Below are 16,350 nucleotides of genomic sequence, written 5' to 3' on the forward strand. Positions count from 1 at the left end.
TTGAGGGGGAACTTCTTTACTCAAAGGGTGGTGAATCCCTGGAATTCTCTGCCTGTTGAAGTGGTGGAGGCTACCTCGCCAAATATATTTAAGCCACGGGTAGATAGGTTTTTGGTAGGCAAGGGAATTAAGGGTTATGGGGAGAAAGCGGGAAAGTGGAACTGAGCCACTTCAGATCAGCCATGATCTTATTGAATGGCAGGGCAGGCTTGAAGGGCTCGATGGCCTACTCCTGCTCCTGTTTCTTATGTTCTTATGTTGCGCCGACCAGTGGAACCAATGTAATGACCCTCTAAGCTAAACTATTCCAATATCATCCATATGTCTATCCAACAACCATTTGAATGCCCTTAAAGTTGGCAAGTCCACTACTGCTGCAGGCAGGGCATTCCACGCCCTTACCACCCTCTGATTAAAGAACCTACCTCTAACATCCGTCCTATATTTATCACCCCTCAATTTAAAGCTATGCTCCCTCATATTAGCCATCACCATCCGAGGAAAAAAGCTCTCACTGTCTACCCTATCTAATCCTCTGATCATCTTGTATGCCTCAATTATAATTACTCAAGACACACAGACTGCATCGGTTTAAGAAGGCAGTTCATCAACACCTTCTTAAGGGCAATTAGGGATGGGAAAATAATCATTGGTCTAGCAGTGATACCCACATCCCATAAATGAATTCTAAAAAAAAATGCAGCCCTATAAATAATGTTTGAATTAAGGGCCATTTTCCAATAAAATGTTGAAAGAGATGTGTATTTTATACACTTCAGCAATGGGTCCAAAACAATACTTTCCAAACTGTGATCACAGGTTACAGAAAAATAGATGGGGATTATGAGCTCCCTTTCCTCTGGGACGATGCCCTGCAATGCATAGAAGCCCAGGCAGTATCCAGCTCTGTCTATTCCCTGTTCCTCTCTCAGTCTCTCCCCATGGTGTGGCAGAAGAAAGCAATAAATACACTTGGCAAGTGAGCAAGAAGACTTCAGAAATATCTTATGAAGGCTGCCAACATAAGAATATAAGAACTAGGAGCAGGAGTAGGCTACCTGGCCCCTCGAGCCTGCTCCGTCATTCAATGAGATCATGGCTAATCTTTTTATGGACTCAGCTCCACTTACCCACCCACTCACCATAACCCTTAATTCCTTTACTGTTCAAAAATTTATCTATCCTTGCCTTAAAAACATTCAATGAAGTAGACTCCACTGTTTCACTGGGCAGAGAATTCCACAGATTCACAATCCTTTGTGTGAAGAAGTTCCTCCTCAACTCAGTCCAAAATCTGCTTTTCCTTATTTTGGGGCTATGTCCCCTAGTTCTAGTTTCACCCACCAGTGGAATCAACTTCCCTGCTACTATCTTATCTATTCCATTCATAATCTTATATGTTTCTATAAGATCTCGCCTCATTCTTCTGAATTCCAATGAGTATAGCTGCAGTCTACTCAGTCTCTCCTCATAAGCCAACCATCTCAACTCTGGAATTAACCTAGTGAATTTCCTCTGTATCCCTTCCAATCTCTATATCCTTTCTCAAGTAAAGAGACCAAAACTGTACTCAGTACTCTAAGTGTGACCTCACCAGCATCCTACACAGCTGGAACATAACCTCCCTGTTTTTAAACTCCATCCCGCGAGTAATGGAGGATAACATTCCATTTGCCTTCTTAATTACCTGATGCACCTGCAAACCAACTTTTTGTGATTCATGCACAAGGACACCCAGGTCCCTCTGCACAGCAGCATGCTGCAATTTTTTACCATTTAAATAATAGTCCATTTTACTGTTATTCCTACCAAAATGGATGACCTCACGTTTACCAACGTTGTACCCCATCTGCCAGACTCTTGCCCACTCACTTATTTACATCCAAATAAGAAATCACCTGATCCTGTGTTTCCACTGAGCAGAATGGCACCTGCAGGGCTTCTTCCAGTGACAGGCCTGGAAATGAACTTTCATCTCTATTGAAGCAATGAGCAGCAGGGCACATGGACAGTCATCCTGGGCCAGGAAGCTGGAGGGGAGGCCCTTCACTGGGTCTCCTATCACTTGGGGAATACGGAAAGCTTGACTGAAATCTGCATAAATGCATGAACTAATATCATTTTTACAAAGTAGAAAAAAGTACAGATTTGTGTATCAGTATAATGTTTATCCATAATGCATAAACTATAATAATTATATGCTGAATGTTACTATGCTATTTTATTACCGTTTTGCTTTTGTTGGGATCTTGGGTCATGTTGATTTTCAAATGTTAAATTAAAGTCACATTGGTAATTAAGAATTAAGTTTGAGATATAGAGATAGGCACGACAACACACAAACAATCTGGGAGGTTTTGCACATAAAAAGGTTAGAACAGAAGAGGGAGAGCTGTAAAACAGCAGGTGGAGTAACTGTATGAGGATTCTTGCAACATGTGTTATTAGCAGACCTGCCATTTTGCCTTTATGCCACTATAAATATCTTCTTTAGAGTTTAACATTACCCAGCAGAAACAGTGTGTGATAGACAGAGATAAGTGATCCCACAGTAAACAGATCAGATCAAACTCTGCTGTCCTGTCACCTCCAGTCATGAATCGTGGTAGACAATTAAATAACAAATAGGAGAAGTATCCATTAACACTTTATATCTTTTTGCCCATGACATCTCTGTCAAATCTCTCCTAATTCCCACCTATAACTGACCTATTTTATTCCATCTGCTCCACTCCTCTTAAACAGTATAAAATCCATCATATTTCTCCCTTTCTGAAGAAGAATCATATGGACTCAAAGTGTTAACCCATTTTCTCTCTCCACAGACCAGCAGAGTTTTTCCAGCATTTTCTGTTTTTATTGATGCAAATTATCTTGGAAGAAATGGAAAAGTAACCAAAACAAGGGACTGAGTCATTTGAGGTCAAGAGATGGTAAATGACAGTTTTATCTCCAAGAATGGCTGGAGCTAAGGGGGATTAAAGTAGTCTTCAGAGAACTGGCGCATTTTTATGGTCCTTACAGAGGTAAATAATGTTAAGATTGATGTATATTGCAAGATAAAGGGAGTTATCAAAAATAAACCAGACTGCATAAAATAAAATCCCCATAGTCCCAAATGACCATAGACTGGTGGTGATTTTAACCAGCAGATCTTGCAAGCAGCAAGGTGGAGAAGGCAGGATTTCATGAATAACCTCAGCTGGCGTGGGAATTTTACCTGTGTTGTCATCACTCTGCGTCATGAACTAGCTTCAGCCAACTGAGCTAAACCGAGCCCCAGCGCATAAAACACATAGTTATAAACCATATTGTTAAATGAATAGTGCTGGTTTTATTTCAGTCTTTTATATACAATAAGGTTTGTTTTTGTTTAACTATGTGAAATCTTGTGGCGTAGTTTGGCTTTCTCTTTAAATGTTAATGTTCTCTAACCTGATCATAACAATCTGCTATGTCATAACCTGGCATATTCCTCACTATTATGACCAACAAGTCAGGTGACCAACCCTGATTCAATGAGATGTATCGAAGAGCATGCCAGGATCAGTACCAAGCATACCACAAATAAAAGCCAACTTGGTGAAGTTACAACTAGGGACTGCATGCAAGTAAAGCAGCAGAAGCAATGTGTGATAGACAGAGATAAGTGGTCCCTCAGTAAACAGATCAGATCAAACTCTGCTGTCCTGTCACATCCAATCATGAATTGTAGTAGACAATTAAGTAACTAATAAGGGGAGGCTCCATGATTATCCGCTTTCTCAATGATGGCAGATCCCAGCATGTCAGTCAAAATTTCAAGATGGTGCTGCAGCCAGATGACCTTCCAATTCTTTTACTTTCATTCTACGCTTCATTCTAACTCTTTTAAATTCTCTAATAATGCTCACTAAGTTGATCTTTCTCTACACCCTAGCCATGACTGTAACACTACATTCTGCACTCGAAAATTTCTAAAATGAACAGAATTCTTTATTCTTGGTGAATTCCGCTTTGGTGTTTTACTTGAAGGTGAAGACGGCTTGCGAGGATGGCTCCTCAGATATCAAAACTATTCTCGTCTGTCTTCACTCATAGCCTCTCAGAGAATCATGGCCAGAAGCAGAGCTCGGATACCACACAGTTATCATTAAAGGATACCAGTAATTTCGGGTGACTGACAGTACAACCTCCACTATCATTATTGCATGCTGTGTAAAATCTGGTAATGCACACACGCACAAGCATTGAAGTCCATCGCACACCCAAGACCAGAGTGAAATATAAAAATCGACTAACGGAATGTCAACGTAGGAACCATAGATCAGACAGAGATTCAAAAAAGACGTTTTTTTTAAACTACCATTTACATTGTACCCAGTGGAGCGCCGGACAAGTCTGAAATGTATATAGGCATTTCAGGGCCACGTTGCTCATAACTTATCAAAGGAAAGCGAAATTAATGGACAGAAAATGTGCAGCCTGATCGAATTTGGGAAAACCATTTTCACCAAGTAGGCTACTCGCTTCGAAGTCAGGGAAGGAGTCCTTATTACTCACCATAGTGAGATTAGGCAGGCACTTAAATCAACTCCTAGACTGTGTACTGAGATCTCTTGTAATACTGCCACCTTGGCCTTCACGTGAACCAAAAGTTTATTTTTTTATATGTTGATAAGAGCCAGGCAGGAGTGAGTAGGGTACATGGACGATATACAGCGCGCCAGCCTCGTGCTTATCTAATAGAGAGCCAGAAACCCAACAAGTTCTTTTCTAAACTAGAAATCGTGACAGAAACTGGTCAGGCGTGACTGCAGGCGATCATCAAGGGGGGAAAAAAGCATTCTTTCGAGCGGAAGTCTTCCCCCATTGTGGAAAAAAATCACTTAAGGAATACAGTTTTTTTCCCCCCGGTGTGCTACAATAGTTTGTTTTATCTAGATGTGGAACAGTTTGATCTTGTGTGAACCATAGAATAACACATTCAACTCAGTCACATACTCCTGCCGTCTACTCTGAAGAATAATGTTGCTGACAAGTCAATCAGCAAAGTAGCAACTTGACAAGCGGGTCTGTGAGGGAATCTGGGGGTTAATGGTTTGTGTGGTTTCATAATTCTGTGAATTGGTTGGGACATAATTTCATAAAAATGTAAGTATTTCGTGGGCTAATCATAACCCGGATTGTTTAATATCACCCAGGACACAGCAATGAAAATTCAAGAGTCCAGTTTGTGGTATGTTGGGGTGTTGCCTTGAGCGACAGAAAGCTCTCAGGCTTCGATATGGATGGACAGCGCCTTCACTCGCATTAATCTTTAGTATTTGCCCACATCAACTGGGAACAGCTTCCGTTGACTGACTTGTTGGGAGTGTTATACAGATAAGCACGACACAAATACTGCAGCAGTTCAGCCACTTCTCCCGCTTCAAAGGTAACAAGCTGTGTGAAGGTCCTGAAAATAAGAGCTCTTCTTCACACGGCCTCCAAACTGACGGGGAACTCAACACAATTCATGTTGAAAACTTGCTGAATGAAACATAGTCGGTACGTGGCAGGAGCAATCAGCCCTGAACACCCAGCCGGCACAGTCTGGCCACACCCGTGTAACTGGAAAAAGGTAGCCACCGTGTAAATCTGAAACACACAAAGAAAATGGTGCAATAACAACTCAGCAGATCAGGCAACATCTGAGTTAGCAGAGGTAGGGCCTGAGGGATAGAGCAGGTACTTCAACTTCTGTTAGCTCTGTGTGGAGATAGCAATGGGCAACTTTTACTTCTGAGGTTGCCATGGATTGAAGGTATAGTTTAATGTCCTCTGTATTTTTGGATTCTCTTATAGTGGCTCCGTTTTTCTATTTGATGTTTATTTCCCCCACTTCACTCCTGAATATATTGATTCATGCTGGATCTAAACTCCACAGAGACCACTCCAAAGGGACCATGCCCATGTGATTAAACCTTCATGCGTATTCGAGGGCAGTATCTTAGGGGCGGCCAACTTAATTCTGACATTCCCCCAGAACGGCACACTTCCAGCACCTTTACAGATTTGCGGTCTCTAGTATTACAAGAGATCCAAAATAAATATTTTTGTAGTCGATCTGAATGGAAAATGTGCCCTTATTTTCAAATTCCAAAGGGCCTTCAATGTTCACAGTCTTTTAATGACAGTAAACAGTACCGAGTAAAGTGCTTGAGATAAGACCTAGTAGGACCTCAGCAACGTCTGAGGTGAGGAGAAATTTATTCACCCAGAGGCTGGTGAATCTGTGGAATTTACTACCATCGAATGCAGTTGAAGTCAAAAGAAGAAGAAATTAGATACAACTCTAGAGGCTAAAGGGAAGAAGGCTATTGGGGGGAAGGGGGGGGATCAGGATATTCGATGATCAACCCCAGGATCAAAATGAATGGCGGAGCAGACTGGAAGGGCCGAATGGCGTACTCTGCTCCTGTTTCTACGTTTCTATGTCTGTAACAGCTATATTTTAAACATAGGTTAGCAGATGCATGGAAGCATTTGGCTGAAAAAGAGTTGAGTCGTTTGGAAAACGTCAGAATGAAGTTTGAGTCACTTGTTTGGATAGCATCCAAAGCGACAAGGTGTTTATACAAAACTGGCAATGTTCAGGATAATCCAACATCCAGACTATAGTATATGCCGCAGGGCTGAAGAAAGACAGTATTTTCGCCCATCAGCATGACTCAGATCAGGACTCCGCTAACTCGAATGAATGCTTTTTGAAAAGTTTTTTTGTGTATTTTGTCTATTCATCGGTGCGAGGAATGCCAATGGTAGTGGTGGAGCAGTTTTCCTAAGGTGCGCGGTATTACACTGGCAAGTCACTAATCTGCTCCAATAGTTGGCCTTTGTATACCACAGCAATATTCTTTTCCCATTTCCACCGGTTACACCGACTGGGGCTGCCACTTGGTGCCGACTGGTGCCAATGTAAAGATAGTTTTGTTCCATTCTTCCCATTTGAAATGATGCCCTTGCCTCCTGGTGAATTCATTGCAATCAGCGCATTGGACTCACAGGTTAAACAGTGGGCAGTGAGGAGAGAAACCTAAAATGTTTACTTGACCGTGAACTTCCGATTGAAATGAATTCCATGGGGTGCCGATGCAACGAAATGGCAGGAAGAGAACAAGTTACCAAAACGACAACAGTTTTTGTGAAGTGTGACGGGAAAGCATCAATGAGTCACAGACGTTCATATTAGTGTATATAAAGTACTGGTAATGTTGGGCAGGAAATCTACAAAGTGCCGCCTGGATTGAACTGTAATTAAATGTATTGAATTTATTGTATTTCTTGGTGGTCCTTGTGTTCATTCAGGAAAAGATGCCTCTGTTGGCGGACAGTTTGGATCAAGCTGATAGCTCACGATATCCACAGAATGTGAGTGCTGCAGTGGGAGATTTATTTTTTAACTTTGGGAGTGCAGAGCTGGCTCTTGCATTTTCTCAGGAGTTACATCTGATCACTAAGCCTGACATTAAGGGCGGACAGGGCACATACTTAAAGTTACAGAGTTAAAAAACATTCCCACTGCAGCACTCGCATTCTGTGAATTTCATGAGCTATCAGTTTGATCCAAAATTTGCTGTTGATTCACATCCTCCGAGAAATGATTGGAGATTACTCAAATTTATATCACACAATATCATTCCAAATTGTTCAAGAGAGAGAGAGACAGGTAAAGCGCCAGGCTATGACTGACTGGAGCTCCCTGTGGAAGCTAACAGCGGAGAGACCTGCCGCCACATGTCAACGTTAAGAAAGTCGTGTTGTAATTTAATCAACATCGCCGGGCAGTGATAGGTGCTCGTTGTATCAAGATGGACTCATTATTCTTTGAATTCTCGTTGCTAGGTTTGTGACAAATAATTACAGATAGTAATAGATCTAGATTAAAAGTTAATGCACTTTGTGCAATTAATTTGTTTAAACATTTGTGGTTTGGGCTTTTCACTTCCCAATAATTATACTAAAGGAGCGCCGTGTTACGTAACTACAGCAGTAAGATAGGTCTACTTTCGCATTTTGGAGCTTTTAGATTAAGATATGACCTTATTTTCAATGTTGTGTGCGGATGTTACTTCCATTCATTTTTCAACACGCGTTTTTGGTGCGAGCTTGTTTTCTGCTGGGTGATCTTAAACCCGCATTTACTATTTCTCAGTCAACTTTGTGATAATCTTCCTTTCTGGGTTGTTTGCGGTATTTTTTCTTTTTTGTTGAAGGAGACACTACGCCCTCACGTCACGTGACGGGTGGATCAACTTTCCCAGTTTGGAACCGCCTCCTGTATATAATCAACAAATTGCCATCTCCACTTGACACTCATCCAACCGAACCCAAAGTGCAACACCTTCCTTCTCAGGGACGGCCTGGATTCCAATAGCAGCTCTTGGGATTATCGCTTTAGGCGACCTTTGCCGAATTCCTTTGCATCTCTAACGAATAAAAGGCGATGTTAATATGTTACGCGATTTGGGTCGACGATAAACGAATAAGACTGTGAGGCTGGAGAGCATCCCAGAATTTATAGAGAAAACAAGCGCCCTTGGAGCAGCGGCTGCTGGAATAACCCACTGGAGGTCAGGACAATCTGGACCCCGGGCTTCCCATTGTGACATGTGGAAAACAGGGCTGTTCGCGCTGGTGGTGTGGCTGCGGATGGGATTCTCTGAGGCAAAGGGTGAGGACTATTTGCAAAGTAACATAGCAATATCGTTGTTGTGTAACATTCAATGGCACCAAATTCAAACAGAGGAATTAGAACTGTAGAACAGAAAGGGGTTTGGTATTGCGAAGGCGAATTAGTTTTACAAATTAGCGAAAGCGTGTTGCAATCGAGTTTTATCGCGCACCGAAATTTAACCCCTTGTGAGATTTAATTTCGTTTGAGGCTAAACCCTGAGTATAAAGTGTACAAATTAAACAGAGTACAGAAGGTGGATTGTTGAGATTATTCTGAACTGATTGTTCAAATATCTGTTGGGTCCAGATATGGAGAGTCCAGTCTGCTACTTCTGAAATTCCACTGAACAGACATAGCTGCCAGCTTCACCCTTAACAGGTCACTAGCAGGCAAGGTCCACCTTCTCACTTTAAGAAGCGATCTGGCAAGCCTCTCCTTCAAATAATTCCCCGGGTTCTGGTTAGTTCGAGTTGCAGAGTTCTTTAAACAATCACACAGTCTGACAACAGGTAGAATTGCAGGAACGCTTTATGAAGCAAGGGGCTGGGATAGAAATTCTGGATGTGACTGTTTATGATCGAAATGATTATGTATGGATCCTCTGCTCAGGGAAATACTAACAATAGTTAATTCCTTACTGAGGATTTTAAAACAAAACTTTGTAATCACCTTCAATGTAAAACGCAGTTGGGCACCGGGTTTCTGGTCACCTTCCATCCATTCTTCCTCATTCTCCTGCTGAAGGGCTGGAGGAAGTTAAGCAGGGAACCGGCTGTTTTATACCTACATTCGCTTATGTTAAGGAGAACAGAAACATGTCGACTCTGTGCTGACGGTGTGAAGAGCTAAAGGTAGTTAACCCAAGTGGAACATAGAAGCAGGAACAGACCATTCGGCCCCTCGAGCCTGCTCCACCATTCAACAAGATCGTGACTGATCTGCTTGTGTCTCAGCTCCACTTTCCTGTCTGTCCGTCCCCCCACACCCCCGCAGGCCTCACCCCTCCCCCACCCACCATGATTCTCGTGTTTATCGAAACTCTAACTTAGCTCTGAATACAGTCAATGACCCAGCTTCTACTGCTGTCTGTGGGAAAGAAGAAGTTCCACACACTAATGATGGAGATTCTCTGAGATCAGTTTAGGAAAAGCTGGGGAACACAGCACCGAAATCAGACAGGACCCGCCTCCCTCAGTGGCCAGCTTTAACACTGGAATAGCGAGGGTCAGATGTGAGAGAGCCACGGTCCCAGTCAGTTGCTGATTTAGAATCATAGAATCCTACAGTGCAGAAGGAGGCCTTTCGGCCCATCGAGTCTGCACCGACCACAATCCCATCCAGGCCTATCTCCATGTTTCCATGCATTCACCCTAGCTAGTCCTGCTGACACTAAGGGGAAATTTAGCATGGCCAATCCACCTAACCCACACATCTATAGACTGTGGGAAGGAACCGGAGGAAACCCACGCAGACATGGGGAGAATGTGCAAACTCCACACAGATAATGACCCAAGCTGGGAATCAAACCTGGGTTCCTGGTGCTGTAAGGCAGAAGTGCTAACCACTATGCCACTGTGCCATCCCCCTATGATTGAAAATTGTAACTCACTTCAATTTCTCTTTCAATTATTGATTTCTAAAAAATTAGTTTGAATAACTAAACATTTTAAACAATAGGAAGAGGCAAGAAAATAAAATTGAGCACAAAATAAGATTTCACGAAGTATGAAATGCACAACACATGCCTCAATGTCCATTTGTTCCCACCCAACACCCAGAGTATGGAGTAGGGGCAAACTTCACAATGGTCAGCACTGCTGCCTCCCAGCGCCAGGAACCCGGGTTCAATTCCAGCCTTGGGTCACTGTCTGTGTGGAGTTTGCACGTTCTCCCCGTGTCTACGTGAGTTTCCTCCGGGTGGTCGGGTTTCTTCCCACAGTCCAAAGATATGTGAGTTAGGTTGATTGGGCAGGCTAAATTGACCCTAGTGTCAGGGGATTAGCAGGGTAAATATGTGGGATTACGGGTTAGGGTCTGGGCGGGATAGTTGTCGATGAGAATAGATGGGCCCAATGGCCTCCTTCTGCACTGTAGGGATTCTATGTTTCAGGATCTGGGGCGGTGTCTGTGTGTGTTGGGGGGGGGGGGTGGGGGTGGGTGGCGCGGTTTGTGAGACGGATTTGAGGTCTCATTTAGTGCTCACACTTCTCCAGAAACAGCCAACCAAACAATGAGTAAGGCGCAGAAAGGAAGTAGAAAACAGATAGGCGCCGTGAAGCTCTATCGAGATCTCTGCAAATGAGTCCAAGCCACCATCGCCATCTCAATACAAGTAACCAAGTACCTTCAATACAAGTAACTCCAGGCAACAACCAGTCCACTATTTGTGATCCAAATAGAAGACACTCCTTAGTCAAAACAAACATATCTGCTCTCTCTCTCTTATATGTATAATAATCCCACTCTTCTGAACTTTACAGATATATTTCGATTGGATTCGATAGTTTACATAGTTTGGAGGAAAAGAAATTAGAACAAAATAATTTGATTTAAACCGCCTGTTTTCCCACGTATTCCTAGAAAAGGAAATTGAAAAAGGCCAGGGGCCAGAGAGGCTTTAAAATTCTTTGGACCGTTATTCACTTTTACAAGGGTTTTAATTCACTGCAGTTCCCCAGTAGCTGATTAAAGGTGAATGGTGTGGGGGGCGGGCAATCGAATTGCTGAAGTCTGCTGTCAACACGGATTGTCTCGCTGAAGTAGTTCGTGACAGACGGGCAGGAGATGTGGGAGTCGAAACAGAGGAAATCTATTACACAATAAGTGCAAGTGCCCGAGAACAGAGAGTGGTCTTTCTCATGAAGAGAATCTATACCCCTTTTAAATTCAACTTAATTCCAGATTTGGACCCAGAACTATTCAGCAGTCCTCCGAGATAGGGATACCTTCTGTTGCAATATATTGGTAGAACAATTGTACAATTCATGTTTCTTAAACTGTCATTGTCATAATCGTGATGTTAGTTGGACATAAGAAAGCTATATAAAGTTTACAGTCTACGATAGAATGAACCATATAAAGAAACATAGAATTTTATACTGCTTAAATAATTGCACCATGTCCAAAACGCTTCGTAATGTGCATTTATTTCTTTATTTCTCTATGTGCATGAATTTCTTTTACCGATCCTACAATTTAAGGTAAGATATATGTAGAAAAAGCTTTGAAATTCCCCAAAGCATGAGATCATCTGCTGATTGTCCAATTTATTCATTCCAATGTTTCACAGCCTTTGGAAGTCCTTGAAGTTGAGCAACATCAGAAAATCGGAACTCTGCCCACAGTTTGTAAGGTTTCAATCAATCAACTAATGTTTGACCATTTGCCCTTCATCCTGTTATGACAGAGGCTGAATAACAACATACTGTGATTTGAAGAGACAGAGTTCTCTTTATCACTCAGTATTTCAGAACTACTGCACTACAGGAGCATTCTGGATATCCCATCAGTGTGTTCCTAGCATTGTTAAAGTGCGCATCCAGTTATTCAAATATTTCCTTTTGAATGTTGTGTTTCTGTGAATCAGATGGAATACACTGCAGTTTGTTTGACTTTCTTGAAGCAGTTGAGTGTAGAAAATAACAATATTGTGCATTTTACTGATGACATCAACTTGAAATAGTTTGTGGATCAGTAGAATGTGTATTGTGCCACACAAGATCACAAGATACCTATAGAGAGAGAAAGACGTTAGGTTCATTCTAATTCAACTATTCACTACAATATGACACTCCTCAGTCTTTTGGCTAAGATCAAGCATGAGATCAGGTGCAATGCCTGGTCTTGTAGCTTGGATCTGGTGTATCTCTTTTACGGGGACCATGAATTGGATTCAATTTGAATTATGATAGCAGCATGGAACCCCTACAGTGCAGAAGGAGGCCATTTGTCCCATCAAATCTCCAGTGACCACAATCTCACCCAGGCCCGATTCCTGGAACGCCACATATTTACCCTGCTAATCACCTGACACGAAGGGCCCCATTTTACCATTTTCATTCCAAGTGCTAGGCAGACTTGAAACTGGGAGTGTTTCAGATCTGACCTTTAGGCCTGTTCTCAGGCAGCCCCATACGCACTCTGCCTGAAAAAAAAATCAGTGATTCTGAATCGTACTGCAGAAGCCTGTGGGCGGGGCATAACACACCTGAAAACCTGCAGCTCCAACCAGTGCTTCCAACTGTACAACTGCAGAAAAAAAGGATAGAATGCGGGTCCACCACCACATCACTCCCAGGCTAGATAATGTTTCCCCCTCTCACCCACAGATATTGCCCCATCCCCACAACATTATTGGCACTCTTATCCCTCCACTCCCTCCGCTACCCAGACTGATCCCCCCCCTCCCCGTCACTGATTTCAGACACAGTAGCTGTGGACTGCCCTTCCCCCTCACTGATCACAGAGTGGCAGTGGAGCCCCCCCACCCACCGCCCGCCCCATTGATCTCAAGCAGAGAACCGTCAGATATTCAGCACTTACTTCCTCACTAACTGGAGCACCCGAATTGGACTTTTGAGGAGCATGTCTGTTTCATACTGAATCTGGATGGGCAAACACGGTGTAACGGGGGAAGTGCCAGTAAGATTGGGCATGTAGCCCATTAAGTCAAATTAACTGCATGCAATTGCATTTAAATGGCCCTCATGTCCATTTCAGGCACTGTCCCTATCGCTGCCATTTTTGGGCCTTAGTAAAGGGGGAACTGGCACGGAGGTAGGCATGGATTGTGCTACTTGCCTCATATCCAACTTTACCATGTTTTCACACCTGAAAAATTTGGCCCCAAGGGTCAATTTAGCCTGGCCAATCAACTTAATCCACACATCTTTGCACTGTGAGAGGAAATTAAAGCACCCGGAGGAAACCTGCACAGAAACGGGGAGAATGTGCAAATTCCACAGATGGCGATCTGAGGCCAGAATTGAACTCAGGCCTCTGGTGCTGTGAGGCAGCAGTGCTAACCACTGTGCCACCATGCCACCCATGTTGAGTTGAATTGAATTGGTTTTAGGAGCAAGGAGTTGGATTTGGAGCTTGCCCTATCCCCTCTCTGCATTGGCTTTGTAACTCAGAGAAAGGAATACATTTTCTTTTAAATACAACATTCCTCCACACATTGAGTCTTAGAATCATCACCCTTAACTATTCTTTTAATGATTCCAGGGCCTTTGCCTCCACTAATCCTGTGGTGGTCCATTTCAATTAATTAGTTCAAATATATTATAACATATGCCAAGGTGTTCAAATGCAGCAATGTATGTAACATACATTGCACATATTCAACAGTGTTCTAATCTTTGGCATCTTTCAGCTTTTCATTAAAATTAAAAATGCCTAGTTAGACATAAATTATTATAATTTGTCAAAACCTATCCTACTGGAATTATAGCATAAGCCTAAACTACAGCTAATGAAAGTCAAACATGAAATTAAAATACTCAGAATTAATTACACAATTTGGAGAAACAACATATTTACTAATGAACTTCCTAATGCGATGCCAAGTAGTTATATTTCCTAAGTGCATGGAGTGGAGTGTACTATCTTTTGGGGCAGGTGGACCTAACTGCATCTGTTGTATGTTCCAGGGGAGTAATGCAATGGGAAATCATCTATGTCACTGAGGTCTAGCATGCACTGGTACTGCACCAGTTACTGACACCCCAGAAAGTATTTAAGGGTCTTGCTTTATGGTATAGTTTTAGCCCATGAGCAGCACTGCTTAGACCTCAGCACCCATAAGAAATAGGTACCTTTTGAATGGCCCCTCAGCCATGTCGACTCTGGTTCTGTAAATGTGTTGAATAGGCTGTCACAAAATCTTGACATGGCAATTTTGTTATTTACTCACGGATTTTGCCATTGTTCCTTTTTAAATTTGGACTTCATTTATCATCAGTTAGCCAAAGACTGTAATGGAGCTCATTTTCATTTAAAACTATAGATATTCTACCTCTCAACCTCTGCTAATCCCAAAAGAGGAAGGACAGGAACAGAGGAAGCGAGTCATTTAGGTTGATCTTGTTGTCGTGGATGATTGAAATCTGGTGGCCCTTGCACAGCCTCAACATTCAAATGAATAGGAGAAGTTCCCTCAATCAGTAACAGGCATCATCTAATATACCTTGTACTCAGTGATTGTCCTTGGCTCAACTGAAATGGCAATATCTCAATGGTCACACTGAAATGTTTAAAGTTTAAAGTTTATTTATTCATGTCACAAGTAAGCTTACATTAACACTGCAATGAAGTTACTGTGAAAAATCCTCTAGTCGCCACACTCTGGCTCCTGTTCGGGTACACCAAGGGAAAATTTAGCATGGCCAATGCACCTTTCAGAATGCATGGAGAGTGTAGAGCTAAAAATATGGATGGTCTAAGTAACAGAATGTGCCATGGATTCTTGTTCTGTGATGTGTCATCAGACTTACAATAACAACTTTTAAGAGTCATTTCTAGGCAACACTGTATAATTAAGCAAAGTATAAACATGTTTATGCTGGCAACATTTCAAAGAGGAACAATTTTCTTCCTAACCTGTTGCTCGCATCTGGCCATGGTTAATGACATACTTGCTCTTTGTCCTATCCCCATCCACCTATTCTTATAGTGGTCTTCAGAGAAGTTATTCCTTACTCTGAAAAGTACTGCCCTTATTGCCCTTTCTCTTCAGGACCTCTTGCAACAGGACCTTCAAAGGTCTATTCTGGAAGAATGCTGTTCATCATCATAGGCTTGATGAAGCCATTTCTATCTTTTAGCAGCAGAGCAGTTTTAAGATGAGTTTGCAAGGGATGTGGACAGCCTTTAGTGTACCTCTGTGCTACATGTGCTATATGCTGATAGCACCACAAAATCTTGTACAAGAGCTGACCTCATATTGTAATATTAGAACTGCAGGCAGCACTTCACTCCCATTGCCACAGTATATTGTGTGTGAATGAGGAATCCTCAAGCTGCAATATTTTTCACTATGTAATAAAAGAAGTTAAATCATTTAAAAAGTCCTTTTTAAAAAAAAGGCCTAGCTCCTTTTGCAGCGTAACTGGCATTCCCTAAGTATTGCTTTGATATCACCGTGTTGCCTCCTGAATTAAGCTTGTTATGCAGTCAACCCCCTTCTGGCATGTTCTTATATAATGGGTTCTGCTAAAAAATGTTTGCTAATTAGGGCACCGTATTTTCCATTAATTAAGTTGATAATTTGCTTCATTTGTTTTAAATGAGATATTGTGCATTTGCTTAACTCTTGGCGGAGTCAGGCTTTATTCATTGATGTTAGAGCTAAAACTATGTGTAATTAAAAAAAGTGCATGCAAATTTATATGAGATTTGTGGCCAACATAGTGTATGCAATATAGATGCACATTTGTTTTGTTTATTGAAGAATTTGTGACAGAAAGTTCAGATAGAAAGGTTTATTGTAACTCCATGTAGCAAATGTATTATGATTTACTGTGATCAGTGAATTTTCATCCTCGTTGTTCTATCACAACCTTCAATCTCCGGCTGGGCCTTCAAATATTGTAACAAACATAGTCTCAACGACAGGAAAATACATATTTGAAAGTATAGTTTTGCAAGGTTCG

At 42.0% G+C, this 16,350-nt stretch overlaps 1 protein-coding gene across 2 annotated transcripts in view; it reads left to right on the forward strand.

Moving 5' to 3' along the window:
- The first annotated feature begins 8,288 nt into the window (after positions 1–8,288).
- kdr (kinase insert domain receptor (a type III receptor tyrosine kinase)) overlaps positions 8,289–16,350 on the forward strand; it is a 68,504-nt gene continuing 60,442 nt past the window's right edge. Inside the window, exon 1 of one of the 2 annotated variants that reach the window (XM_080187458.1) lies at positions 8,289–8,695. In XM_080187458.1, the coding sequence (XP_080043584.1) occupies positions 8,632–8,695 (64 nt within the window). In that variant the 5' untranslated portion in view covers positions 8,289–8,631. The remainder of the gene's footprint in view (positions 8,696–16,350) is intronic. The other variant, XM_080187468.1, reaches the window with a different exon arrangement.

Source organism: Carcharhinus amblyrhynchos, chromosome 1, assembly GCF_965287045.1.
Source record: "Carcharhinus amblyrhynchos chromosome 1, sCarAmb.v2.hapA, whole genome shotgun sequence".
Classification (NCBI taxonomy): domain Eukaryota; kingdom Metazoa; phylum Chordata; class Chondrichthyes; order Carcharhiniformes; family Carcharhinidae; genus Carcharhinus; species Carcharhinus amblyrhynchos.